Raw genomic sequence first — 27996 nt, 5'->3', positions numbered from 1 at the left:
CTCCGGCCCAGCGTGCTGAGCGGCTGGCGGGGGGGGAGAGCCAAGATGGCGGCGGAGCGAGGTTAGTGATGAGGGAGGCCGCCCCACTTCCCCCCCCCCCACAGGTTCTACAAGGGGGTACAGCCCCCTTCTTTCACCCTGGCCCCTCCCCCTGGGGGCGGATACAGCCGCCGCGGGTCCTGGCCACTCCCCTGCTGGGCATAGCCCCACCCCGGCCCCTCTGGGGGGATACAGCCCCCCCTTTATCCTCCAGGGCCTTTTCCCCTCCCTCTGCTCCTCGGAGGGGCACAGGGTCTCTTCTCCCCAGCTGCTTCCTTGGTGGGGGCGGACAGACACTCCTGTGTACCTGGAGCCTTGTCTTCCCCTCCCGGGCAGCTCGTCCCAGGTGCAAAGGGAGCCCGTCCCGCATCCTCTCTCTGCCCTATTCCCGCCACCCCCCAGCGGCACCTCTGTGCCCCGGGGGTGTTCCCTGTCAGCTGAGCACTTGGGCCAGATTCAAGACGCTGCCCAGCTGGTTAGCGGAGCGCCCACTGCCACCCGCAACGGGCGGCCTGTGTTTCTGCTGGTGGTGCCCACAATGTTTATTCCACCCATCGATGGACAAAGTTGAGGGAGCCCTGGGGGGGGGGGACCCCTTTCTCCACATCTGAGGGCCTTTGAAGCTGCTTCTGTGGGGCAATGGGCACACACATCTCCTTTTCCTAACAGCTTCCACCCACCAGGTCCCCTTTTTCCCCTTCTTCCCAGCCGCCCTTTTGTGGTTGAGGGGAGACACTTCACCACTTCCAGCAGGTGCCCGAACATCTTTGTGTTCCCCTTCCAGCTGCTGTGTGGTCCTCTTTACCTCACTTGACACCTCTGGTTTCCCCTATGTCTCCACCGAAAGCTGCTTCCCTCTGACTGGGGAGAGGATATCCAGTTTCCCTTCCCAATCACTATCCTCTTTTTAAGATGCCTCTTTCTCCCAATTACTTCTGCTAGGGTTGGGGAGAGGAACCCATTTCCTCTCCTCTCCATTTGGTGTGCCCTTCCTTGCTGCTTCTCTGTGCATGTGGGTGAGCCACTTCCTCCCAGTTTGGTGCCAATCATGCTGTTCCGTTCCTGGCTGCTTGGGGGATGGACAGGATTCATAAACTCCCCAAACCTGCCAATTTGTCCTGCTGAAAAATCCCATCTACACTCCTTCCTCACCCTGATCACTCTGCCACCTTTTTCAAAACCATATCCGGTTCCTTCTCAGCTCTGAAGGGCCATGTGTGTCTACACACAGGTAGAGAACAGGCTAAACCTTCCTTGCACGTGCATCCTGGCACCCTTCTTCAGGCCTCAGTCCAACTCTGCAGGAATCCACTGTAGGAATGTGGTTCTGTTCAGTGCTTGGCCTCTCGTAAGATTTTGGCTCAGCTGCCCTGGTAGCTTTGTAACTTGCACACATCATTCTGCCCAGAGACTTGTCCGGCTCAAGCCATGTACAGCAACAAAACCCTGTCTGATAGTAACAACTCACTCTCTTTTCTTCTGGGCTAGTCATTATCAAGTGATGAGCACCATACTCAAGTTACCAATCCCATAATAAGCAATCACATCACAGAAATATTAACTTCCTGTCTTCCTTTCTTCCAAGGGACTTGAATTCATGGTCTCTGGGGCATTTGTGAGCTTTGAATGCAGAGGATGTTGTGCAGTGGTTTCCTGAAGTTGCTGGCATCACCTTTGAGATGGAGTACGTATCTGTTTCTATGCGTTGCTTTGAGTCTGCTTCATTCTGCAGTTTTGCTCTCTATTGCTTTGCTATGCAAAAACTGCTTTTAGCAGGTACACTGCCCCCAGTCCTCATAGAAATAGTGGTCCAGAAATGACTTCAATATGTCATTTGCCCTTTCCCTCTGTGCTGAGTCAGGGATAACTAGCTGGGTGTTTGGTTTTTAAGAGCAAGTTAGTTAAATAATGATAGGGATCAGTATTCCCTCTGTTTCCATCTATGGGCAGAATAAATTTTATGTGCACTGAGGCATATGAGAATGTGCACCACCACTAGAAACCCATGCTGCCCACTGTGGATGGCTCTGGGCACTCTAATTAGCTGGGTGGCATCTGACTTGTACTTAGCTTACAGGGAACACTGGTGAGGATAACATAACCTCTCTCTCTAACCTGTTCTGGCATGTCACAATGGTTGAAGTTGGAAAGCTGCTTAATATCTAACCAAAATCTTGGGGTGTGTCTACACTTGCATTCCTCTTTAGAAATAGGTATGCAAATGAGGAAATTGGAAATGCAAATAGGGTGCAAATTTGCATACCAGACAGCTCATTTGCATATTCTTTTGAAAGAAGAAAACCAGTGTAGATGCTGCTTTTTCAAAAGTAAACCCCATCTTCAAAAGAATCATTCTTCCTGTTTTTATGGGGAAAGGATTCTTTCGAAGATGGGGTTTACTTTTGAAAGAGCAGCATCTACACTGGTTTTCTTCTTTCGAAATAAGAATATGCAAATAAGATGTCAGATATGCAAAATTGCATCTCATTTGCATTTCCAATTTCCTCATTTGCATACCTCTTTCCAAAGAGGAATGCAAGTGTAGACACACCCTTGGTTGTTGAAACCATTAATTTCTCCTTGTCCTCTCCTTAATGGAAATGGAGAACAATCATTTGGTCCTCTTCACAACCACCTTCTATGTATTTGAAGAGTGTTTTCTGTCAGTATTATCTAGACAAAATATGCTAGACAATTATCTAGACAAAAAGGTCTTTCACCCTTTCCCCATAGTCTTCTAAATTGGGGTTTCCCAACCTTCTTGATACCAGGGCCCAGTTTGGTGCCTTTCTAAACTGTCATTGAAAAGCCCTGCCCTAAATCTCTCTTTATTTTAGTTGCTTCAGGAATAACCAGCTGGAAAACAGTGCAGCTCTGGAATAATTTTTCCTATTTGATTAATTGGGCTGGGGGTTATGCCTTTCTCTGAAGCCATGTGGAGAGGTGGGTTACCACAGTCCTGCCCAGTGGGGTAGATGGGTTAGTAAAATGTCTGATGCTAGATGGCCCAGCACATCATGAGACATAATCCATCATGTATAGAGCACTGGCGTTGAACTTGGGAGACCTGGCCTCAGGGATAGATCCAGGAATAGGCCTGCAGCGTGATCTTGGGCAAGTCACTGCTCCTCCCCATGCCTCAGTTCCCCAATCTGTAAAGTGGGGGTGATGCACCCCTTTTTTCATAAAGCGCCTTGAAATCTATTGCTAAGCGCTGAGTAAGAGCGAGGTATTAGATGGACTGTTATTCTGGTCTCATACAGCAGTACATGGACCATTGGTACAGAAAAGGAAGGCAACTTGGAGCAGTCTGACTGTTCCAAGTAGTGATTAATGAAACCTGTCTTCCCTGCAGGTATTGATGCTTTTCCTCATGCCCTCATGCTAGGGAGATGGCCATCAACCCCACCTTTGGGTCTGCTGGAAACTCGCACCATGGCAACCCTCAAACAGATGCACCGTAAGGGTGTATCAAAGTTTCCCCCACCCAAACCCAGCGCCACCTTTGGCCACCCCCAGCTCAAGGGAGTGGTCCTCAAGACCATGATTCGCAAGCCCAAGAAGCCCAACTCTGCCAACAGAAAGTGCGCCCGAGTGCGGCTCAGCAACGGCAAGGAGGTCATCTGCTTCATTCCTGGGGAAGGTCACAACTTGCAGGAGCACAGCATTGTGCTGGTGGAAGGTGGAAGGACGCAGGACTTGCCTGGGGTGAAGCTCAAAATCGTGCGTGGGAAATATGACTGTGCCCATGTTCAAAAGAAGAAATAAACACCTCCGCACCGAGAAGTGTCATGGGATTGTAAAATTCCCAGCTTAGTGGGAAAAGAGTTTAGTCAGGGCTGTGTTGGTATCATGGTGGATATCCTGCAGAAACATTCATTACTCTTTACTCTGTACAGTTGTGAAGTATTTACATGCAGACCAAGCTCATTAAATTTTAACTCCTGAGAGACACAATGGACTCGTTTTCTGACTCAGGGCTCTGCGTTGTCAAGTCAGTTTCTGGGAGCATATGAGGGTGTGTCTGGCTCTGGGGTCTCTTTGGAAACGTCCTTAGGGGCAGAAGTCTCAAGTGCTGATCTGGCTGTTGTATGAGAGGGGGGAGGTTGTGCAGGAGACCAGGGATCTCAGAATATGGGTTCTCAGTGGAGTTTGGGAGCACTGGTACATGGGATGTCTTTCTGGGGGAGTCTGTTAGGCTAGGCGGCCTTTCTGAAGGAGGTAACATGAGGTCGGGGGGGCGGGTCTTTGGGGTGTTGCTCAGCCTGTGGGACATGGGAGGGCTCCGAGGAAGGGTGATGTGGGGAGATCACCTTAGGTGAGGTGTTCAAAGCTGGGGGGAGTCAGGGAGGTCGGGGTCTCTGGAGGGGACTCAGTGCAGGGTGGTTTCCCTGGGGGGCTTTGGTCCGACTGGGGGACGTGGGGGGGGGTGTCTGGATGAGTCTCCCCTGCTCCTGGGTGGAGAAGGGGGTCGCTGCCCTGGTGCTCAAGCGGGTGGCACGTGGAGGAAGGCAGGAACCCGCCCTCTCGTCTCCATGGGAACCAGCTAGCTCCCTCCTTAGCGACCAGTCTCCATGGGCGGGGCACGCGCCTTTCCCTGAGGGCCTCCTTCCGCCTCCTGCCGGGGCCGTGCAGCGATTGGCCGGCGCGCGCGGGACGGGGCCGGCACATCACGTGGCCTGCAACATGGCGGCGCCCGTGGGGCTGGGGCGGGCGCTGCGCCGGCTCCGAGCGTGGCGGGTGCTGCCGGGGCCGCCCGGCCCGGGGAGGCGGCGGAGCAGCGCGGAAGCGCCTGGGCGCAGTCGGCTGTACGAGCACGTGCGGGAAGGGAACAGCGCGCGGCCCCGCCTGGACATGGCGGCGTTGAGCGCCCGGCCCGAGCAGGCGGAGCGCGAGCTGGAGATGCGCAAGGGGCCTCTGGGGCCCCGGGACCTGCGCGAGATCGTGAGTCGGGGCCGGGCCCAACGGGACAGGGTGGGGCTCGTGGACTATAGCTCACTGGAAAGGGGTGGGGCCTACCACAAGGGGGTGGGGCTTCGGGCAGGGGAGGGGCCACAGGAAACGAGGAGGAGCTTGGGCGGGGGGTGGGTGTTAGAGGGAAGAGGGGGTTGTATGGGGCTGAGGGGAAGGGACGTTTACAGAGTGGGAGGGGTGCATAGTGAGGCTCGTACAACGGGAGGGGGTCTTCGCAAAGTGTCAAGGGACCGAATAGAGCTCTCCAGGGGAGCTGCTCAGTGAGAGAGAACAATTCACACTGGTAGTAGTAGCATCCTTCAGTCTACGTAGACTATGGATCGTGCCCTTCATAGTTCCATTTGGAATCATCGTTTGCAGCGTTGACCGTGACTGTGAAGGCCCACACGAGAGTGACAGTCCTTGCTGCATCTGTTGCATGTGTAATAGGTGTCTGGCAGGTCCTTACTGTGCTTTCTGTGGGCTCACTTCTCCTCTGCTAGCTGTCTGACCCTTATCTCACCCTTCTGAAGAACAGTTCACACTAATGTGGTTCTTTCGGGTAGTGTCATTTACTAAGACAATGGAAGGTCCTGCGGCACCTTAAAGACTAACACACCCAAATTTAATGTAAGATTCCATGAGTAAAAACCACTTCCTCAGATGCATGGAAGTATCTGACCCAATGGATTTTACCCACATTCGCTGATGCCCAAATAAATTTGTTAGTCTTTAAGGTGCCACAGGACTCCTCATAGTCTATAGCTGCAAAAACAAATATGACAATCCCTCAGAGATTTGAATACTAATTTGGCTCCTGGACTTCTGAGGTGTGAGTGTGTCTGGGATTACGGTCTTGGAAATTTCCTGGTTGGTATTTTTGCTGTGTGAAGAAAGTTCTAAGAAGAAGGAGTGAAGGAGACTGATCAGGCGTGGCAAGGGGAAGCTGAAAGAGGGAGTAGGGTAGGGATGGGTTTGAGAGGAAAAAGTGTAAGGTTAGGAGGTTAAGATGAAGAATTAGATTTGGTGGGGAAAGGGCTGCTTTGAAAATGGGAAAAGAAGCTAGAAAGGAACAGTGATCTGTAGAACTGAAAATACATGATACTTTGTATTGTTTGGAAGAGCAACTCTTAAAGAAACCCCAACAACAAGCGCTCATGCTGCTGTTTTCCATCCCCACCAGCTCTCCACTTGGGAAAAACTGGTGAATGTGCAGGAAGCAATCAGAAAACTCGAAGCTGAAAGGGAGAACATTTCCAGTCAAGTGAAAAACCTGGTGGTGAGTTGACACAGCAATACCTGTCCTATTTCCCCAAAGTAAAAATACCCACCAGACACAGATGCCCTGGGGCAGAACTTACCTGAGAGGACACCCTGTTGGAAAGAGCACAGATTTATTTAGTGTATTTTGGCTTAATGTGCCACCTGAGTATGAATGACTTCTGACGCCTTTGCGAATGTGCCTGTGTGTGCAGAATCATAGCAAGGTAGGAGTGAAGGGGACCTCAATGGCCATCTAGTCCAGTGCTGTAGCCAGAGTGGATTGTAAAGTGAACCAGACATCCTGTTTGGAACTCTCAGACTCTAGACCCAGCAGTTGACACAAACTTTTATTTTTCCTCTTAATTCTTATTCCACATTGGGTAGTGGATCGTTCTGATCTTATCTGAGCTTCGGAAACTTGGTACGCCTCTTCCCATGTGTGGCACATTTCTTAAGCAATGGGGCCAGGTCTTCCCCTCCATTGCTGTTCTCTGGCTGCAGGTTTCAGCTTTATTCTAAGGGCTGTTTGTGCATGTTTTGTCTGGGTATTTTTTTCCTGCCACCTTGTCCTGCATGACTGATAAACCCAACCACATGCAGTGCTCTAGGTTTAAGTTGCATTTAGATCCATTTCACTTGGGGGCAGGAGGAGAGGAGTTGTCCTGAAAAATCCAGTCGCCTGATTCTCCCCTTGCACTGCTGCAAAATGGGAGTGACCCATGGAAGTGGATAGAGTTATCCTCGTATATAATTGAAACAAATAAGCACTGAATCAGGTGCATTTCAGATTTATTCCCAGGTCCTGGGGTGAAATTTGCTGGTGGGTCACAGGCTGCTCCCTTCCCCCCAGGCTTCCAAATAGCTTCAGTGTGCCATACAATCTGAGCTGTCCCATCTGTAGGATGAATTGGGGTGGCCGTCCCATGCGCTGCCCTTTTGGGGGCCCCTTGGCAGCTGCCCCAGCTGTTCTATTGATGGAAGAGACCATGGAAAGTTACCTGGGACTATGGGCCTTGCACAGAAGCATGGTCATTTCCCCCCCACCCTCCACCAATTACTACATAGAGGTTGGGCGCGTATTAAACCCCCTTCTGCTTGTGGCCTCTAATAGGCAGTATAATTACAGAATCACAGAATCCTAGGGCTGGAAGGGACCTCAGGAGGTCATCTAGTCCAGCCCCCTGCTTCATGCAGGATCAACCCCACTAAGTCGTTCCAGCCAGGATCTTGTCAAGCCGGGACTTAAAAACCTTGAGGGATTCCTGCTCATCACAGCAGCTCTGTTTGATAATCAGATCCCTTAAGGGAGCCGATGCTGGGGAGCTGGGAGGTTGCTTGCTTTCCTACAACCCAAGCACCCCGCTTTTATTTCCTGTAAGCCGGACACCCTTCAGCACGGCAGTAACTCTTCCTCCTTGCTTTTCGTCTTTTCTCCCCTCCCAGGAAACCCAGGACAAGAGTACGCTGGAGTCGGTAAGAGCCCGATTTGGTTAGCGTAACAATCAGTGGAAGTGGAAAGAAGTGTTAAGTGGGGGGCTGTCCCCAGGGGGGCATGGGGCCTGGGAAAACTCCTAGCTGCAGGCCCTGCCCTCCTGGCCTCTGCTCTGCTCTGCTTCACTCCAGCCTGACTCCACCCCTTCCCGCAAGCCCTGCCCCATTGCACCCGTTGCCTGAAGCCCCTTCCCCTGAGCGACACAAGCCAGGGGACTGCCAGGGGGGCCTGGTGCAGGGCAGCAGCAGGTGTCGCCACAGTTCCTTCACTCACTACAGCAGCAGGAGCCGGAGTGACCCAGTGGCCTGCTCTGCCCCCCCATCCTCCAGCCCGCTGCGTTCGCTGCGTTCCAGTTTACTGTAGTGGCAGGGAGCAGAGTGCCCTGGGGACAGGGCAGTTTACTTCCTGCCGCCACAGGGAAGTGGTGCACAGCAGGCTGGGAGCTGAGCAGTGGAGTGGAACATGCTGCCTTATTGCTCTGGCCCCTGCTGGATATGCTGCATGGTGGGGCTTGACCCCCACTGCTGCCTGCTCCAGGCCCCCCGGGTAATACCATGGGCTGCCCTGGGCCCTGTGGGTCCCTTCCAGAGGACGGTTGAGGCGGCTGCTTTGGTTAAGTGAACACCTGGACCTCTCACCAATTACATAGGCTGGGCTGGAAATCCAAGGCGAAAATATTGAGCCGTTGCCTGTAGGGTGTTGGAGGTAGCCATGTTAGTCGGTACCTTCAAAAACAACAGGAAGTCCTGTGGCACCTTATAGACTGACAGATATTTTGAAACATAAACTGTGGTGGGCAAAGACCCGCTTTGTCAGATGCAACCGATGAAGGTGTAGTCAACAGCAGGAGGCACCGGAGAGCTAACCACCCCCTGCTGCGTCAGACAGCCACACTGCCTCTCTGGCTTTGCTCTCAGCGCACTGGCATCTATTTTTCCGATTGGCCCCACAATCAATAGGGCTCTGCTTCTTGATGCCTAAATAGTCCCTGTGAAGTTGGACACGAGCAACCCGCATGTGCCACGCCAGGGGCTGCTTTGGTCTCCAGCTCAGGATCCCAAAAGCCAAACTTAGCAGTCCTATAAGCTGACCTGCAGTTGCGTACCAGGGTCGTTGGATTCCTCGCTACCCACCGGTGGAGCTGTGTCCTAGAAAGTTGTGTCAGAGGTGACAGTTTTAGGACTCTGTGGGACCTGTTGTTCTGTGGCCGCTGGTTTTGGTCCCACCCTGCTTTTAGCACTAGTGTGCCGCTGGCAGCATGGCCCATATGTTACAAGCCATGTCAGCATCCTCCTTCGAAATCCACCTTTTCTAGGAAGAGCAGAAGCTGGAGCCCCAGGATGTGGTGCAGACAGGTGCCTTTGAGATGAAGACAGGGCAAAGGGGTTAGGGCACTGAACTTCCTGGGTGGCCCTGAGCCTTCGTTCCCCAGTTCTAACACAAGGATAGTCCATCTTCTATTTCTGTCCCACCTTTGGTGGTGGAGTTTAAGCTCTCTGATGCATGAACTGTGACTTATTTTCTGTCCTCACGTCATGCTGTGGGGATCTGGTCTTTATTGTATCCTGCAAGCCAGGGGCAAGCAAACTTACAATGGGCCCCACTTTTCATCCCAGCAATTAGCAGGGCCCCTCCACAACCTGTTGACTGGCGTCCAGCCCGACAGGAATCTCAGTTGGGTTCATATGAAAAAAACGCCTTTTGGTGTGTGTAAGAAAATAAGTCCATGTAGTAAACCCTTTCCTCTCTGGCATTCTATCCTCCGGAGTTCTCAATTAACTGGCATTTTAACCATACATAAATTTTAGCAACATTTCCCATAAGTACAGTATAGTGAAGGTAAATGCAAATAAATACAGCAAATACAGTAAAAACAACTAGAAGTCCTGTGCCACCATATAGACTAACAGACTTTTGAAGCAAAGACCCACTTCATCAAATGCATAGTCTATAAGGTGCCGCAGGATTTCGTGTTGTTTTTGTGGATACAGACTAACACGGCTCCCCCTCTGATACTTGCCAGCAAGCAAATACAGTGTAAGTTTACGGCGTACAGTACGACTGTTGTTAGCAAATAAAGGCCTCTGCATTCATTTTTGTTTGTTTCCTAATATCTAAAGTTGTTTTTCTTTAGTGTTATGCATTGCTAGGTCTACCTCTCTATTATCCAGAATATTTGAATATCCAGCAACTTCCTGATCTGGGGGCTGCTCGATATGAAAGAGTTTACCGTAGAATGTAAAAATTTTACTAATCGGTATGTAAAAGTGAATACACATACATAAAACCAGTAACATATTTCAGCATTTAACGAGATAGATGAGCGTGAGACCCAGCAGCCAATTCCACTGTGCCCCCATTATGAAATTTCATGCCCCCCCCCCGAGGGGGCCCGACTCCCCCACTTTGCACCCCCCTGTGGTAAGCTATATGGCAATTCAAACCACTAATCCTCCGGGATTTAAAGGAGCTATCTGGCAGTGAGAGCATTTGATGCATGGCCAGTGGGATGGTTCCATTCCGCGTTCTGGGAGGGGTGCGTGGATTAGTTGTTGGAACACGGTACCGTGTGTCCTGATATGAGTTCTGTTCCCAGGACTGCTGCTGAATAGCTGTGTGATACTGAGTGGATCATCTGCCTATGCCCAGCATCTAAATCTGCAAAAGGGCTGGTGCTACCTCCTACTGGGGGCTGACGATACTGCAAGACTTGCAGTGGAAGGAGGCAGTGGAAATGAACGCCGTACTACACTGTGCAGGATACAAATTGTTTGGAAGATCCTGTAATCCTTGGGGTCATCTGGGCAGTGAACCACAAAGAGCACAGTCAGGCTCTGCCTGGGCAGTTCATTGCATCCATAGCAAGCCCCTTTTTAATCCCGGCTCTGCCTGAGACTCACTCCCCACTCCCCCAACAGCTTCCTGATTACCAAGCACTGCGGAGCCAAGGGCGGGAAATACGGCACCAGCTGAATGCCCTGCAGCAGGAGGAGCTGGAATTGGATGAAAAGTACTACCTGAAGGCACTGAAACTGCCTAACTGGACACACCCTGATGTGGTAAGGAGGGGCTGCTCTCTCACAGGACAGGGTTACTAGATGGGTGCACATTGATCACTCAAGATCATGAGAGGCCTAACATTATGGTCACCTGCATCTCTACCCACTAGGCCCTGCTCCCTTCCCTTTCTCTGCATTGATTTGTGCCCAGCTCCCCACCTTTAAGCAATGGCCTCTCATCCACAGGCCCAGGAGAAGTGGATCAGGGAGCCTGGTTACTGCCAGAAGCCAGGAGGGGAAGATGGGGCAGATTTCTCCAGAGTGGCTCTGCTCTGTGTGCTGCCTCTGAAGCCCTGATACTGGCTAATGTCAGAGATTAGACGTCTGGCTAGGTGGACCCTCTGTCTGACCCAGTCTGACTGTTCCTATGGTCTTAAAGAGCCTAACCAGTCCTACAAAGACTTTGTCTGTTGTGGAATAGGTGTCTTGGCTCTGATAACACAAGCATAACTGGCCCATGTCGCCTTGCTAAACGGGCTAGACCGATGTCCCCTGCAGGTAGGCCTGCTGCATTCTGGGTAAGCATCCCAGCATGCAGTGTTCCACTGCCACACACCCTGCACTGCGGGATTTTTCTCATGTTGCCATTGGAATTGGGGGACTTGGAGGTCAAACTCGCCAACTCCCACAATTCCCTTCCTGGTGCTCAGGCATTTGATTGGCCTCTAGGTGGGGCCATGTCCCAAGGCAGGGTCAGAGACAGACGGAGGTAACGGTGGGGCTTGTTTGCTTCAGTTTTCGAGGGTGTTTCTTGAATCTTGCTGGAGGTCCCAGCTAACCTTTGACCTGTCCTTCCTCCAGCCCATTGGTGATGAGAGCCAGGCAAGGGTGCTGGAAGTCGTGGGGGAGAAACCAGGTAAGAGGCAGATTCTCGGGGATGGACCCTCTCTGCAGAGGGCATCGGGTGGGCTGGCCGCAGAGCCCAGCCACAGCTGACATTTCTGATCCCATCTTCCCCTAGCTGGGGGATCTGGCCTGCGGTTAGCCATAGTTCTGACCTGAAACAGAATTGCCATCAAACCCAAGGAGAGCCGTGGTCTGAGTGCAAAGAAACATCCTTCTGCCAGACACATAGGAGCTGCTACAGTGAAGTCGATAGAAAACCGTTCGTTGATTTCAGTGGGCCCTCGATCAGGAGATGCACACGCCCCACCTTCCTTCTCCAGAGCTGCCTCGGAGATGGGAGCATCCGCTGGGGAGAAGGGGAAAGAGTGGGCTTGTCCCCGAGAGCCCCATGGGACTGTGGGAGCAGCCGCTTACAGGCAGAGCCCGCCAGGGGCTGGGCAGTTGTAGTTAGCTCAGTGGGGCGCTGTAAGTTTTTGGGAGCAGTGTGCACGTGGATGACAATGACAAAGCTGTAGGATGGGAGCAATGGCTTGTCAGCCCTCAGAGAGGAGACTGCTGGTAGTCAGAGCTCGTGAGCAGCATCCCCTGTAATCTGAGTGTTGGGCAGCTGCCATGAGAGAATCAGGTGCTGCCCAGCTGATAGCACAGCACCCACAGCTGGCAGCCTGTGTTTCTTTCGGTGGTGCACATCCGCACTTGCCTTGTGCCCATAACAAAATACATTCTGCCCCTGCCTGGAAAAAATGAGACAGAGCCCTGCTCATGGCTCTTCACTCATTAGCTGTCTGGATGTCAGGACTCCTGGGACCCATCCCATGTGCTGGAAAGAGAATGGGGTCTAGCTGCTAGAGCGGAACAAGGTTCGGCCTTAGGACTGCTGGGTTCTCTCCCCAGCTTTGGGAAGGGAGCAGGATGCAGCAATTTAGAGGAAGATGCATCCAAGACAGAACTCCTGGGTCCTGTCGAGCAGCTAAGAAATAAAATAACTTTGACTGTATCATCCATCTATTTCTGGCTCCAGCACTGACTCCCTCTGCGCCTTCAGCAAGCCACATCCCTGCTTTGTGCCTCAGTTTCCCTGGGCTGTAGCTGGGCAAGTGTTAACCTCCATTTCCTATTGGCTAGCCTGGCTGCAGAGTACTTTTAACTCTCCAGCTCAGACACGGCAGAGACACCAGCCAAGTACCGTGTTCCTTGACCTCCAGGTAGAGGAGAATCCCCTTCAGCTCTGATGTGTTTCCTGGGCCCACATTCTGACGTTAACCCTTTGTTTCCTTTCCCCTTCATTTTAGCTTTTAATTTCAAAGTGAAGGGGCACCTGGAAATTGGGGAAGATCTGGATATCATCAGGCAAAGGTAAGATGGGGGCAACGAGTTTGTCATTAGGACTATGTCACCCCAAATTTTGGATTCTAGATGGCTGTGATCCCTCTGTGCCACAGAGTTCCCTGAAACAAAGCAGGGAACAAAGCCAGGAAAATGATCATGATACGTTTTTTTCCCCTATCTCTGCCCCACCCCGCCCCATGGGGGATGTGTGGAGATGAGCGAACCCCTTCTTCCCCCAAAGCACACCAAGCTTTATTCTCAGTCTGCGCCCCAAAGCCACCGTTGCTGCTGGTGCCAGAGGTGGAAAGGCTGCTGGTGTCTTGAATATATTGGGTGGCTGCTGGAATCCTGTGTCCATCCTGGGGACCATGATTGGAGAAGAGTCGGGAGAGCCCTGGCAGTGATCAAAGTGTTAGCAAACCTGCCTTGGACTCAAAAGAGCCCAATCGCTCCCTCTCTGTCTGAACGTAACACGAAGAAAGCTCAGGAGAGACTCGATCACATTCTAAGCACGTTTGTGGAGAGCAGGAATTTGACAGGCAAAGGCTCCTCCATCTGGCAGGCAAAGGTCTAACAAGATCCATTGGCTGGAAGCTGAAGCTGGAGAAATTAGAGTAGAAATAAGGTGCTGAGCTCCAGGGCTGCTCAAATCCCTGCTCCATCCCCATGCGCAGGTGTGGGGGTGGACAGAGAATAACCACAAAGCGGTGTGCCTCCAGCCATGCCTCCGATCCACCCCCTGTGCCGGCGGCTGTGCTTTTGCCGTTTCCATACTACTTACAGAGACTGCTGTGCAGGGTTAGCTCTTGGGGGTGGCTGTCTCCACGCACGGTAAGACCCCTTTCCACCGTCGTAGCGTCCCGAATAGAGCTGAGCATCAGACCCTTCGCACGTGAAGTGCCAGGACTTGCCAGGCCCCTCTCTGGTGTTCATACCTTCCCATCTCTGACAGAGGGTCAGGTCTGGAGACTAGGCGGTGGCATCTTGTTTTGCTTTGGCAAGGCAGCTGGTTGCTGGGCCTGCTGTAGGGGGAGTCCTGGGGGAGGTGGAGGAGGACATTTGTTCTCCTGAGCTGTGGCTAAGCTAGATCCTTGTGAGGTTGAGGTTTGCATAGAATCTGAGGGCTGGAAGGGGCCTCAGGAGGTCATCTAGTCCAGCCCCTTGCCCAAAGCAGGGCCAAACCCAACTAAATCATCCCAGCCAAGACCTTGCCAAGCCGGGACTTAAAAAGCTCCAGGGATGGAGATTCCACCACCTCTCTTGGTAACGCATTCCAGGGCTTCACCACCCACCTGGGGAAGTAGCTTTTCCTAGTAGCCAACCTACACCTCTCCCTCTGCAACTTCAGACTATTGCTCCTTGTTCCGCCGTCTGTCACCACTGAGAACAGTCTCTCTCCATCCTCTTTAGAGCTCCCCTTCAGGAAGTTGAAGGCTGCTATCAAATCACCCCTCAGTCTTCTCTTCTGCAAACTAGATAAGATCAAATCCCTCAGCCTCTCATCTTACGTCTTGTGCTCCAGCCCCCTAATCAGCCTCTCCAGTGCATCCACATCCTTTCAACACTGGAGGGCCCGGAACTGGACGCAATACTCCAGATGTGGCCTCTCACCAGTGCCGAATAAACGGGAATCATAACATCTCTAGATCTGCTGGCAATGCTCCACCTAATGCACCCCAGTATGCCATTAGCCTTCTTGGCTTCAAGGGCACACAGCTGGCTCTCATCTAGCTTCTCATCCGCTGTAATCCCCCGGTTCTTTTCTGTTGCTGTGGTACTTAGACAGCTGTTCCCCAGCCTGTACCAGTGCTTGGGATTCTTCTGTCCCAAGTGCAGGCCTTCTGCATGTTGCATGCAGCGGATTGGGAGGGAGGGGGCTGGATGAGCAGAAGTGAGGGGTAACTGTTAACGAGCATCCCAGAGTGTCTCTTCCACAGTTGTATCTGCAACTTGCTTGGCTCTTAAAAGTCTTGTGTCCTATGGAGTCTTTGAAACCCAGCAGCTCTGGGTGCCTCTGGCAAGGAACAAGGTAATTCCTTGCTCAGGTCTCCTGCAGGTGAAATAACAAGGGAGGTGTTGTGGCAGAAGCACTGGAATGTTAATCTGGACACCTGGGCTCTGTTTCCGCCTCCGCCACTGATGTGCTGGGTAACCTTGGGAAAGTCATATGCCTGCTCTGGGCCTCAGTTTCCTCTTCCAGCCCTGGTCTTAGTCCCTGCCCCAGAGCTCACAGACTATCTCTGTGCTGCCCTGATTTCAGTGGGGGCTCCTGTAACACACCCAGTCGGGGGAGGTGAAGATTGATTGGCCGAAGGCCTGACTCCTATTGGCACTGAGCAGTTGGCCTCAGAATTGTGGGTGCTGAGCACCAGCGGAATCTGTCCCTGGGGATGCTCTGGGTCTGGTCAACCCTTTGGGAGGAGAGCAGCAGCTTAGTCCATATGGGGTGGCCCGGAGCCCAGAATGGGTCTGGTCTAAATCTAAGGGGCTGTCTGTGTGGGGAAGCGGACGGGTTAGGCTTCAGCAGGGCGATTGATGGACATAGGTAGAGGAGGATGACAGCCCCTTGTTGACAAGTCTGGAGTTTGGGTGGGGAACCAGCCGGAGGGCAGCTCCAGGTGAAATCCCCGGGCAGGGAGGGGCTGTAATTGCTGGGCTGGATGTCCCCTGAGAGCGTTAGCTCGAGAGACTATTGCTTTGGCGCCTGCCCCACAGGGTGCTGGAGTCCGTGGAGGGGTGTCTGTCGATTTTGATCAGCCCTGCGCTGAGCAGGGCGGGGGATCTCTCTTTAAAACAGCCCAGACGAGGCAGCCTACAGAAGCCGCCGATCGCTCGTAAATGTCGCCCGCTCGCCCTCCCTCGGGTGGATCTGCCTTGTGCACGAGGAGAGCCGTAAAACTCCCTCTGGCAGGGCGGCAGATGGCTGCGGGGGCAGAATGCCGCAGCCCTCAAGGGAAAGAAGCAGCCGTCGTCGGTGACCCGCTGCAAACTGGTGGAGCCCCAAGAACTCAGTGGAGTTCTGGCAGCTGAAAGCAGCTGCGGACCTGGTGTGTTCTTGCCTTCTGTGTTACATGGCCCCGTTTGCAGGGGACGTAAGCCTTGCAGCCAGCTTGGCAGGCCTGGCTTGTAGCAGCTTGTGATTTCAGCTCCCCAGCTGCCTGGTCCAGTCCCTGCCATCGTCCTTCTAATTTTTCCTACCTGTGGGTGGAATAAATTTTATGTGCACTAAGGCATGTGCAGGTGTGCACCACCAACAGAAATGCTGCCGGCTGTGGGTGCTCTTCTAATCAGCTGGGCAGCACCTGAATCTCTACTGAGCAGCCGCCCAAGGGCTCAGCTTACAGGGAACACTGGTCCCTGGGGTGTCTGCCAAAATGGCATTTGTCTCACACTGAGTCTGGGGAACCTGCCTGTGGCCTTTTTGGTGGTTAACACCCTTAATAGTGTGATCTGATCTGGCCAGGCTGGAGCTGGCAGCTACCAGCTGAGATGGGGAAACAGGTCCCATTGGACACATTCGTGGCAGGTCCTAAGTCTGAATTATGGAGAGGTTGGGTCTGTTGATTAGGATGGGAGCCAGGGTTTCTGGATTCTGTACTGGCTTGGGGGGGAGTGGGGTCTAGTGGTTAGAACCAGGAAGATGGGAGTCAGAGCTCCTGGCTTCTGTTCCCAGCTGCGGGAGGGGCATGGGATCTAGTAGTTAGAGCTTTGGAGGTTGGGTATGGCACATGGGGTGGAAGTCAAGATATCCTGGTTCAATTTCTGGCCTACTATGAGAGTTGTGGGCAAGTCCCTTCCTTTTCCTCCCTCCGTTCCCTCCTCTCTGTGCAGTGTCAGAGATCTCGAGCTTCACAACCTCGACTCAGCCCTCGTGAAAACCCCCACCCTGGGGTGGCTGGGACATGGTATTCTCTCCACTTCACAGGCAGGGAAGCCGAGGCACAGAGCAAGCCCCCGACCTCAACTGTTAGCACATCAAAGTGGGGGTGCGTTCCTTGTGCAGCCAGCGTCCCAGGTGACAGGAAAATAATCAGCCACCTGCTGTTTCCAGAAGCCCTGGGGCAGTGAGTTGCCCGTCAGCACCCATTAGGTGATTGCTGCCACCCCCAACCCCTGTAGAATGGGGGGCTATAAATGTTGTATGGGCTGCCCTTTGTTCTCCCTGTTGCGTGCCTGTGGGCCTGCAGCGTTTTCCAACATCAGGCGCGCCTCTCCAGACTCCCCCACTGCCCTTGGGCACGGGCGACAGCTCGTCATGGAAAAAGTCCCCCCTCTGGGCGTCCACGCAGGCGTCATGGTGTCCTGGCTTCGGGTGTCGGGTGAAACCATCTGGCTCAGTCAGTTTCACGCTCGCTTCAGAAGGCTGCGGTGGCTGCAGGAAGGCCAGAGGCAATGGAATTACACCTGGAACCGAAGGGCAGCGGTGGGGCATGCGGAACAGAGGCCACGAGGCTGGATTCCCCATCCCCCCTGCTCCTTCCTCTGCCACGGGGCAACGGCCGATTCACACCAGCGGTGCCTTCAGCTCTTAAACGAGACAATGGCTCTTTCCAAATGCCTTCCCCCAGCCCCCTTGTGTCTTCATAGATTCCGCTCCAGGGGTTGCCTCTGGTATAACCCAGCGCGGCGCTCTGAGCCAAGCATTAACCCCCATTGGAAATTTGTCCTGGGTGGGAAATCCACCCCCCGCCACCCCCCACATGTCGGTGGCTGCGGTGATGAGTTCCCCTTGCTGTTAAATTGACACCTCATTTCCTGTCTCAGTTTGTCTAGCTTCACCTTTGTGCTGTCCCACCCCGTTAGGCCTTTCTCTGCTCCGTGGAAGAGCTCGTTATTAAACGTTTGCTCCCCATGGGAGCACTTGCAGACTGTGACCGAGCCACGCCGTAATGCTCTCTTTAAGCAATGTAGATTGTGTAAGGCCAGTTTTCTTTATCCTTTGCTCATTCACCTGGCTCCTTTCTGACCCTTCAGCATCCTGGAATTGCAGTGTATTATCTGGAGCTCTTCGCAGTCCACCCTGTGGAGTTGGGCAGTGCTGTTACATAGGGGGGGGACTGAGGCATGCAGGGACTAAGTGACTTGGCCCTGGTTGCGAAGGCAGTCAGTGTCACAGCTGGATTCCAGATGAGGGCTGTGCCCACTCGGGAGGAGCAGGCAGGGGCTTCTGCTTCCCACTGAGCAACCCAGCACAGCTTGGAATGGTCTGGCCTTCTCTCCCTCATGCAGGCGTCTCTCCCACGTCGCAGGCTACCGCTCCTATTATCTGCGTGGGGCCGGAGCCATGCTTCAGCACGCCCTCGTGCAGTTCACCGTCAGCAAGCTGGTGAAAAAGGTACCAGCTGTGTGGTGCGGGGGCAGTGCAATCTAGTGGTTAGAGCAGGGAGCTCGCCATCTGGGCTCTCTTCCCCCTACTTTGGGAGTGGGGTCTAGTGCGTGGGGTAGGGGCTGTCAGTCAGGACCCCCGGGTTCTGCCCCGACTGCGGAAGGGGAGGGTGAGGCCGGGCGCCTGGTTTACGTAGTTCTGTTTCCTGGCTTGGGAGAGGAAGAGGAGTCCAGTGGTTAGTGCGGTGGGGCCGGGGATGAGATGCCTGAGGTGTTGGAGGGTGTCAAGGATTCGGTGCATTAATAGAGTTAGAGGCTTTCCCCTGGTGCAGGCCCCTCCGGCGTCGTGGGAACTGTTACACGGAAGCCGTCGGGATAGAACAAGTGTCCGCACTGCCCCCAGAGTTCATTCCCCTGGTCGTCAGGGGGCCAAGGACTGACTGGGGACATGGAGCCCTATCTCTGACCCCCCCGCTGGGGCCCCTGAGGGCATGCTGGGAGGAGGGGCTGTCACGCTGGATCCGCAACTGAGCGCTGGCCTGTGGGGGCTTCTCTTTCCTCTCCCCACACCTAGGGCTTCGTTCCGATGGTTGTTCCCGACCTGCTGCGAGGCGCCGTGTTTGTAAGTGCCCCGGGGATGGAGCTTTGTTGTGTCCCCCGCCCATCTCTGCGACCGACCGTTGGCTGCCGAGATCTCCCACAGGCTGGCTGTCTCCAGGCCACCTTCCCCAGCGCTCCCAGCCATGGGGAGGCTGGTGCCCAGCCCCTCAGTTCCCTTGTTCTTGTTGGGACCTGATCCCGCCTGCCTCCAGCGCGAGGGCCCAGGGACGCTGCCCCCAGCAGCGCCAGTTCCCGGTCGCCCCGTCCCTCCCCAGCAGCGCCAGTTCCCGGTCGCCCCGTCCCTCCCCAGCAGCACCAGTTCCCAGTCGTCCCATCCCTCCCCAGCACGACCCTCCCCAGCAGCGCCAGTTCCCGGGTGCCCATACCCTTCCCAGCTCTGTGGTCCAGATGCCCAGGTTCCTCCTCACCCCCACCTCAACGAGGAGGCAGCTGACCCACCTTTGCCCCAAACCCTGTATTCCCAGCATTGCCTGCTCTCCACCAGCTCTCTGCTGTTACTGGTGCTCCCCTGGGATGGCCTACGGCCCCTGTGGTCTCCCTCACTCCCTGTTTCTCCCCCTACTAGCAGGGCCAGTGTTGATCAGCTGCTCAGAGGCACTTGCCCCCTTGTGGCGCCTTGAATTTGGGACCACAGGGAAGGCGGGAGAATTCCGGCTGAAGCTCAGAGCTGCTGATCAAGCCCTTGCAGAGCTGGAGTGCTGGGCCAGAGAGCTGGCACAGCAGAGGTAACCAGGGCTCTGCCCCCTCTCCCCCTCAGGAAGGCTGCGGCATGCAGCCCAACGCTGTTCCTTCCCCAGTGTACAACATCGACCCGTCCCGCTTTGAGGACCTGTGCCTGGCTGGCACCTCCGAGGTTGGCATCGCAGGTGAGCCAGGGACCGGCAAGCCCTGTCCTTCCTCTGCTTGCCGGGGTGATGCTCGAACGCGCTCTGCCCCAGAGGTGGCTGCATGTCAACAGCGATGGCTTGGAAGGGCCGGTTCAGGGGGAAAGGAGCACCCACCCCAGTGGCGGGGGGTATCGCCCCTTTAAGGGACAGAGGTCGGGCCCTGAGACCCTGGGGGAAGCAGTAGGTGCCCTTGGATGGGAGGCTGCAGGAGCCAGGGGCTCTGTGGCTGTGGTCTCTTCGGGGGCTGTGCAGAGGACAGTTTTCTTTTAACCAGCCCCTTCTTGGATCCCCGGGCTCCTCCCTGTGCAGGTCTGAGGCCTCCAGGAGCCCACTGTCCAGGCAGTGAGGCTCTGGGTTTGTCTGTGCTGGAGCTGGCAGCTGTAGCTCCAGCTCGGGCGAATTTGCCTCCCCTCCATCTGACGCGCCGTGGGGAAGCCTGTCCCTGCCGAGACCCCAGGCGTGTGCTCAGACTAGCCCCAGCGCTGCTACGGCTGCACTTCAGCACACGAGCCGGAACCGGCGCGGAGCCCAGGCCCACGCTGTGTTCCAGGCCTCTCCGAGCTCCGCTGGTTTAGCCCTGCTCTGGTGCGGCTGGGTAAGAGCGAGCGACCCCTGCTAGGCTGCCCGGCCGGCTGTGCCAATGTTGCCTGAGGGCCGCTCGGCACTGCTTCTATCCACAAGGCACAAACGCCGTCCCATTGGGCCTGGTTCCTCCTGCCCGTGAGCTTGTGTCCTCCGCAGGCCTCCAGCTGGCGGCCAGCCTGGGCGTTACGGAGCGGCTGCGATTCCCTGGGACCTCTGCCCACCCCGGGAATTGCACCCGGCGCCCCGCGGAGATGTAGGCCTCAGGATGCAAACTGCAGTTGGCTGCGGATGTGCCGGTGGCTCCTCCCCTGCTGGTCCGTTCGCCGGTGGCCGGCCGTGCCACTAGTTCCAAGTGAAAGCGTTCCTCAGAGAACCGACCGGGGAGGAAAACCTGCCGGCAATCAGTCTCATCTTCCACCTGGCGGGTCTCAACAGCCTGTGGGTGCCCAGCAGGGCCTGTTGCTTGGCTGGGGCACAAGCGACCCCCATCTTGGGGCAACACGAGTGCTTCATCTTGTATCAAGACAGTCTTGTGCCAGGGCCTTTGCAGGCTGAGCAGCCTGTGCCGGTCCCTGTAATGGTGTGTTTGTGGGGGGGTTACAGGAAACCCCCCTTCCCGGCCTCTTCCCTACGGTAAATCCCCTCTTGGCTTTAGCTCCTGCAGTGATCGGTTTCTCTGCTCTGGTCGGTGGCGAGCCAGCTCTGGAGGCTGTCTCTGCAGGGTCGGTCTGTTCCCTGCTCTGACAGCCTTGCAGCTGCCCCCTCCAGCCGGCCGCAGAGGGAGCCCAGCGGCGCGAGGGGCTGGGGCTCACCGCTGTACTTAACGCACCCAGCACAAGGCAGTGGCCAGAGAGCCGACCTGACCCCTGTGTCTGCGGCGCTCACTGAATTCTCCACCCTTTCCAGGCTACTTCATGGATCACGCCATGAATTTGGAAGACCTGCCAGTCAGGTAATAGCCTTCCCCGGGCCCTGCTTGGTTTGTGCTTCCCAGTCCGCTGCTTCCTTCCTGGTCCCTCTCTGCTCCCGCACCGTGCCGTCCCTCTGAGTGTCCCCTCCTGGCAATCCCCCTCATGCAGGGCAAGAGCCTTCTCCCCTGCAGCCCTCACCATCCTGGGCCCCTGCCCCGTCTTTCACCCACCCCATCTCGGCCAGAATCGCACCCCCGCTGTGCACTCTGACCACTAGGCTCACTCCCCTTCCGGAACCTGAAATAGCCTCCAGGAGTCCTGACTCCCAGCCGGCTCCACTCCCCACCCCACCTCAGGGCCTCGCTCCCGCGGAGACCTGGGCTTCCGTTCCAGCTCAGAATCAGTGGGCGACATTGGGCGCGGCCTATGCTTTCTTGCCCCGGTTTCCCCACTCCCTTAGTGATGCTGCCTGCTGCGCGGTGTCATTCCCCCTGGAGAGGGCTGGAGCACTGGGTTCGGTTTTGCAACCTGCTCTGTCCCTTTCTGCCAGAACCGTGTGTTCCAGCACGTGCTACAGAACTGAGACGAACACCGGGAAGGAGCCCTGGGGGCTGTACAGAGTCCATCAGTTCACCAAGGTGGGAGCACTGTGCTGTCTCCTGGGGAGGGCGGGAACTGGCTCGGGAGCGAGGGAAGGGGAGAAAAGAAGCCAGGAGTCTTGGCTCTACACATCCTCACCCACCCTGCTCTAACCACTAGGTCTCTTTCCCAGAGCCAAGGCCGCCGCCCTGCAGGGAGGAGTAATAGCTCAGTGGCAAGAGCACTGGCCTTGCAAACCAGAGGTTATCACAAAATCTGAGGTCTGGAAGGGACCTCAGGAGGTCATCGAGTCCAGCCCCCTGCTTCAAGCAGGATCAACCCCCACTAAGCCATCCCAGCCAGGACCTTGTCAAGCCGGGACTTAAAAACCTCTAGGGATGGAGATTCCACCACCTCTCTAGGCAACACATCCCAGTGCTTCACCACCCTCCTGGGGAAGTAGTTTTTTCCTAATATCCAACCTACACCTCTCCCTCTTCAACTTCAGACCATTGCTGCGCTGACCTAGTTCTGCCGTCTGTCACCACTGAGAACAGTCTCTCTCCATCCTCTTTAGAGCTCCCCTGCAGGAAGTTGAAGGCTGCTATTAAATCCCCCCTCAGTCTTCTCTTCTGTAAAGTAAACAAGCCCAAATTCCTCAGCCTCTCGCCACAGGTCCTGCGCTCCAGCCCCTGAGTCATTTTTGTTGCCCTCCGCTGAACCTGCTCCAGCACATCCACATCCTTTCTATACTGGACACACTATTCCAGATGTGAGTTCAAGCCCTGTTGGGGCCTCAAATGTATTTCATGGGAACAGCTTTCAAGTGCCCCTCTGCTGTGTGTGGGGGGGCTGAGCAGGGAGGAGCTTAGTTCCACACTGGAGGTGCCCTGGGGCCATCCAGCTACTGCTCGTCTCCCGCCCCGCAGGTGGAGATGTTCGGGGTGACGGCTGCGGAGAGTGGGGAGGAGAGCACTGACCTGCTGGAGGAGTTCCTCGCCGTGCAGAAGGAGATCTTCTCTGAGCTGGGGCTGCACTACAAGTGAGATGGGGGCTGGGCAGGCCCTCTGCCCTCCTTGGCTGCTCAGGGATGCTCAGCGGGGAAAGTGGGGCCGGAAGCCCCTCCCTCCCCCCAGACTGGGTGCCCAAGGGCTTGGATGAGACCGTACCTCCTGCTGTCTCCCTGATGGGTCTCTCTGCGGCAGGGTCCTGGACATGCCCAGCCAGGAGCTCGGGCTGCCCGCTTACCGGAAATACGACATTGAGGCCTGGATGCCTGGCAGGGGCAAGTATGGGGAGGTGAGAGCTGCCAGCTGGAGCAATGGGGTGGCGGGGGCCCAGGTGCTAAGGGAACAGCTTGCCCAGAGGATGTGGGGCAAAGGGGACAGCGTCTCCTGCTGCTCCCATGTGCCTCAGCTCTGGGATCCTGGCTACAGCTGCTTTTCACCCTCATGCTTCAGGGGGCGGGGATGGGGAGCCAGGTAAGTGGTCAGGAAGGAAATGGGCTAATGCAAATGCCCTGGGAGGAGGGACTAGTCCATTTGCACTGACTGGGGGCAGTGGGGTGGAGATGCCAGACCAGTTTGTCTGAGCTGGGGAGGCAGAGAGGTGGGGCAGGAGAGGAGAGGACTGGTCTGGGTGTGTGGAGACACTAAGTCCTTCGATGGGTCACGTGACTGCTTGGCGTGTCATGTGACTGTCGTCCACCAAGCCACCTCCCGCCACATGGCCCTGCCTTGCTTCCCCAGATCTCCAGTGCCTCCAACTGCACTGACTACCAGAGCCGGCGCCTGAACATCATGTACTATGACCAGCTGGGGCAACTCCGCTACGCACACACGGTGAGCACCTCGCTTCCAGCCCCAGGGTGGGGGAGGAGTGGGGAGCATGTGTGGGTGCCCCAGAGACAAACCCCAGGGGAAGGGTGTGAGGGACCCTTCTCTGGCACTCTCCCAGGAGTGTCAGGTGTCACAGGACTCAGGTGGGAGCTGTACCTGCCTGGGTGCTACATCTCAGCGCTGGGTAATGGGCTCCTGTGTAAATGGCCTCTGCTCCACCCCAGTGATGGCTGCATCTCAGCACTGAGTAAGGGGTTCCTGTGCCCCACCCCAGTGGCGGCTGCATCTCAGCATTGGGCAGGTCTCCCTCAGTCTGTCAGGTTGCATTGTGCAGAGAGAAGTCTGCAGGTTAAGAAATCTGCCAATCTGGGGGGCGAGGAAGCTGGGGCAGCTCTCATGGCTACAGGAGGTGGGTCCCTGGCTAGTGAGTGGCTTCAGATATGGGGTGGGTGGGATTAAACCCCCTCCCTTCACTTGCCCTGTTCTCCTCAGGTCAACGGCACGGCCTGTGCCATCCCACGGATGCTGATCGCTCTGCTGGAGTCCAACCAGCTCAAGGTGCGCTCTGCCCTCGCGCCCAAGTGGGGAGGAAGCTGTGCTGATGGCCCTGCGTCCAGCTCCCAGCGCTGGGGGCAGCTCTCCCCACTGACCCTCTAGCTTGGGAGGAAGCAGGTGTAAGGCCCAGCGGGAGCTGTGGCAGGCTGGATTTTTACCCCGCTGGCAGGGGGAGAAGGGGGCATTCCCCTCCTCGCCCACTGAAACAGGGCTGAGCTTAGCAGGTGCTTTCCCGGCTCCAGTTCTGGGGCGGACAACGCCCTTAGATTGTCCAGCCTGACCTCGTGCAGTGAGCCCGTAGCATGGGGCAGCTCCGAGCGTTTGTCCCTTGGCGCGAAGGGCTTGCAGGGAGGGGAGATCTCCCCAGAGGGTCCCAGGCCCCACTCAACAGAGGAGAGTGGGGTGGGGGAAGGGAGATCTGCAGGCCGCTGAGAAACTGGGGGAAAATCCCTCAGTAGAGCAGGCCCCTTTCCAGAGCTAGGTCCCCCCCACCCCGGCTCCCCACCTTGAGATCGAAGGTTTTGGGGGCGGCGGCAGAATGCAGCAGACCAGACGGGAGCTGGGGTGGTGGTAGGGGGGCTCCAGATCACAACTAGCAGCAGTGTTTCTGCTGATTTTTCCATCCACGGGCGGAATAAGTGTTATGTGTGGCTGTGCACCGCCATAGAAATGCGCTGCCGGTGGTGGGCGCTCTGCGAACCGGCTGGGCAGCACCGACTTGCTCCTGAGCAGCTGCCCCAGCACTCTGCTCACAGGGACCCCAGCTAGTGGGTAACCCTGTAGTCACCTCTGTTGTTCAGCTGTAGGGGGTGGCTCTCCCCTCCCGCCGCTGCATCATAACCGTGCCCTGCCCTGTTCTGCCCTCCAGGATGGCAGCGTCCGGGTCCCCGCGATCCTGCAGCCGTTCCTGGGGGTGGAAATCATCGTCAGACCCAGCTACACCTGCTTGAAGTACATCGGGCCCAACCAGCCCAAGCGGCGCTGAGCCTTTGGAATTGGGGACCAGCCCTCCGGGGCTCTCCCCTGGGGAATTCTTGGGGGCTTGTGAGAGTTCCAGGGACAGCTGAGTCTGGACGTGTTCGTTACCTGGGAGCAGAGCCCTCCTCCCCCTCCGCACAGCAGCACATGAGCCTGACCCCTTTGGCTCCCTCCACTTGCTCTGTGGCTCCCAGAGGGGCGAGGTGCTTCGGCAATGCCCTGGCCCCTCTAGGACGAGACTGCATTGCCTGGAGCTGGCCCCCAGCTCTGGCAAGAGGCGGGAGGCTGTTTTCTCCCCAGGACTCCTGGGTTCCTTCACCGGTTACCCACCACCCTGCTGAGGGGGAGACCTGCTGAGGTCAGGGCTGGATTCACGGCCGCCTTAAGGATTCCCTCTCCACACCCTGCGTCTCTTCCCTGTGCCCTCCCTGCCCTGGCCGGCAGTGCACCTGTCTGAGGAGGTGAAGAGTTGGAGGAGAACAGTTAACCACCAGTTCTCCTCTGACTCGCCAGCTACAACTTGTTCCCGTCGGCCCTGACGTGAAACAAGCTTCCCAGGTCTCAGACCAGTTTCCTGCTGGAGCCAGATGGGCACCAATTCTCACCGGCAGCTGCGGCAGAGACTGGACTCCCCCTGTCCTATAGGCAGGTCCCCTGGGGGCTGGGGCAGCTGACCAGAGGAGGCTGTGTGGGGTGGGGAGTTTGGCCCTTACAGCTCGGGGCTCTTGGCATGGGGAGGTCAGGCACCCTGATGGGTCCCTGTTCTGACTGTAGCGGGGCAGGAGCCCCAGCGGCGTGGAGGAGGACCGCTGCCCTTGCTAACGCCAGGGCTGTTGAGCGCAGCTGCCAAGGTGGGCCTGGGGTGGCCAGAGCTGTCAATCAAGAGAATGAGGTTGTGATGCCCATTAAATCTGCAATTGCAAAAGCTTCTGTTCTCATAGGGTCACTGCTTAAAACACAGACCTGTCAGGGAGGGGGTGGGTGAACGTTACAGTAAGGGGGGTGGGAGCCAGGGCTTGGGTCTGTTCATGGCTGTTGGGGGAGTAGGGTGTATTGGTTAAAGCAGGGGAGGGCACCAGGATGTGATGGATTGTTTCAAGCTCTGGGAGTAGTGGTGTCTAGTGGTTAGAGCACAGGAAGGGCTGAGCCTTCTCCTACGACAAGTCGCTTTGCTTCTGCGCCCGGCCTTTCCCAGTGTGCGGACTGGGATTGGCCCTCCCCTTCTGGCTTTGGGGATCCTTGGCCAGTTCTGAGGATGGTTTGTCTGGAAGGGCCAGAACCAGAGTTTGTGTGCTTGGCATCCGTCCCATCCTGGGCCGGGTGCTGGGAAAGTTCTCTTGCCTAGGGGAAGTTCCCTTTGTCCCTGTGCTTGGAGATCGCCAGTCCTGCTGCGTTAGAGGAGACAGCCCCTCGACTGCAGCAAATAAGATTTTAATTACTTCTGAGCTTCCTTATCCCCCCCTTTGCTGCGCTTCAGCAGTTGCACAGGGGAGAGGGACTCCTGCAGGACAGGGCTAGTTGTGGGGTGTTGGGTGCTTGAACAGTTCTCTGGCCGAGACTTTCCCTGCCTTTGGGGCAGGATCTGGCCCTCTGTGGTGGTACAGAACTGCTGTCTGCCACTGAGATGCAGCCACCTCTGGGGTAGAAAGGTGGCAGCTGCTTATAGATGGACTCTTTACCCAGCACTGAGATGCCGCCACCTCTGGGGTAGATAAGTGGCCCTGTTTCTACAAGGATTGTTCCCCTCACCGGCAAAATACTGTTGCCTGTGGGTTGGAAGGCAGCAGCTGTTTATCCAGCAATCCTCCCACAGCAATGAAACACTGCTGCCTCTGCAGTGGAAAAAGGCAGCTGTTTATACAGAGCTGGCTCAGCCCCAGCTGAGATGCAGCCGCTTCTGGTGCTGAATGCAGCAGGTGAGCAATGCTGCCTGCTCAAAGCAGGGTAGATGCAGGTGCAATTGGGTTTGCGGGAGCAGAGTTGAGGTCCTAGAGACGGGAACAATAAAGCTGTTTATGTCCATCGCCTTTGGCCTGGCCGGTCAGTTTCAGAGAGATGCAAGAGGCTCACCTGGAGGTGAAAACCTAGTGGCAGCTCTTCCCGGAGCCTTGCGGTGGTGAGAGATTTGCCAGGCTGCCCGGTCTGATTCCATGGCCTGTGCGTCCTGCCACGGGCTGCTCTGCTGGGGCGGGGCCAGGGTGCCACCCCTGTATGTCTCACTCAGCCAGCCAGTATCTGCCACAGTTCTGTCTCTGGCTGCGTCTACACGTGCACACTACATCGAAATAGCTTATTTCGATGTAGTGACATCAAAATAGGCTATTTCAATGAATAACATCTACACGTCCTCCAGGGCTGGCAACGTCGATGTTCAACTTCGACGTTGGGCAGCACCACATCGAAATAGGCGCTGCGAGGGTACGTCTACACAACAAAGTAGCACACATCGAAATAGGGGTGCCAGGAACAGCTGCAGACAGGGTCACAGGGCGGACTCAAACAGCAAGCCGCTCCCTTAAAGGGCCCCTCCCAGACACACTTGCACTAAACAGCACAAGATCCACAGAGCCGACAACTGGTTGCAGACCCTGTGCATGCAGCATGGATCCCCAGCTGCTGCAACAGCAGCCAGAAACCCTGGACTAAGGGCTGCTGCACACGGTGACCATAGAGCCCCACAGGGGCTGGAGAGAGAGCGTCTCTCAACCCCTCAGCTGATGGCCGCCATGGCGGACC

At 55.9% G+C, this 27996-nt stretch overlaps 2 protein-coding genes across 2 annotated transcripts; both read left to right on the top strand.

Annotated features, from left to right (window-relative positions):
- The first annotated feature begins 2 nt into the window (after positions 1-2).
- On the top strand, positions 3-3996 carry MRPS12 (mitochondrial ribosomal protein S12). The gene is made up of 3 exons (XM_075016595.1): positions 3-61; positions 1625-1723; positions 3395-3996. Exons 2-3 carry the CDS (start codon positions 1666-1668, stop codon positions 3805-3807), a joined length of 471 nt encoding a protein of 156 aa, XP_074872696.1. The 5' UTR covers positions 3-61; positions 1625-1665; the 3' UTR covers positions 3808-3996.
- A 712-nt stretch (positions 3997-4708) lies between these two features.
- On the top strand, positions 4709-26176 carry SARS2 (seryl-tRNA synthetase 2, mitochondrial). The gene is made up of 16 exons (XM_075016264.1): positions 4709-4983; positions 6176-6271; positions 7699-7728; positions 10666-10806; positions 11608-11662; positions 12945-13008; positions 18211-18316; positions 18881-18928; positions 19685-19793; positions 21306-21351; positions 21861-21948; positions 22819-22931; positions 23095-23188; positions 23638-23730; positions 24220-24285; positions 25151-26176. The coding sequence occupies exons 1-16, from the start codon at positions 4726-4728 to the stop codon at positions 25265-25267; spliced, it is 1524 nt and encodes a 507-aa protein (XP_074872365.1). The 5' UTR covers positions 4709-4725; the 3' UTR covers positions 25268-26176.
- Positions 26177-27996: the final 1820 nt, after the last annotated feature.

This window comes from Carettochelys insculpta, chromosome 22 (assembly GCF_033958435.1).
Source record: "Carettochelys insculpta isolate YL-2023 chromosome 22, ASM3395843v1, whole genome shotgun sequence".
Classification (NCBI taxonomy): domain Eukaryota; kingdom Metazoa; phylum Chordata; order Testudines; family Carettochelyidae; genus Carettochelys; species Carettochelys insculpta.
The sequence above is the reverse complement of the archived record's forward strand: the minus strand, read 5'-3'. Positions and strand labels throughout refer to the sequence as shown.

Excerpts from the sequence above, each read along its gene's own strand:
- SARS2 (XM_075016264.1), top strand. The coding sequence starts at position 4,726 with ATGGCGGCGCCCGTGGGGCTGGGGCGGGCGCTGCGCCGGCTCCGAGCG. Across the intron at positions 18,929-19,684 it reads TGCTGCGAGGCGCCGTGTTT|GAAGGCTGCGGCATGCAGCC; the intron begins GTAAGTGCCCCG and ends TCTCCCCCTCAG. Across the intron at positions 21,352-21,860 it reads TTGGAAGACCTGCCAGTCAG|AACCGTGTGTTCCAGCACGT; the intron begins GTAATAGCCTTC and ends CCTTTCTGCCAG.
- MRPS12 (XM_075016595.1), top strand. The coding sequence starts at position 1,666 with ATGCAGAGGATGTTGTGCAGTGGTTTCCTGAAGTTGCTGGCATCACCT. Across the intron at positions 1,724-3,394 it reads GGCATCACCTTTGAGATGGA|GTATTGATGCTTTTCCTCAT; the intron begins GTACGTATCTGT and ends TCTTCCCTGCAG.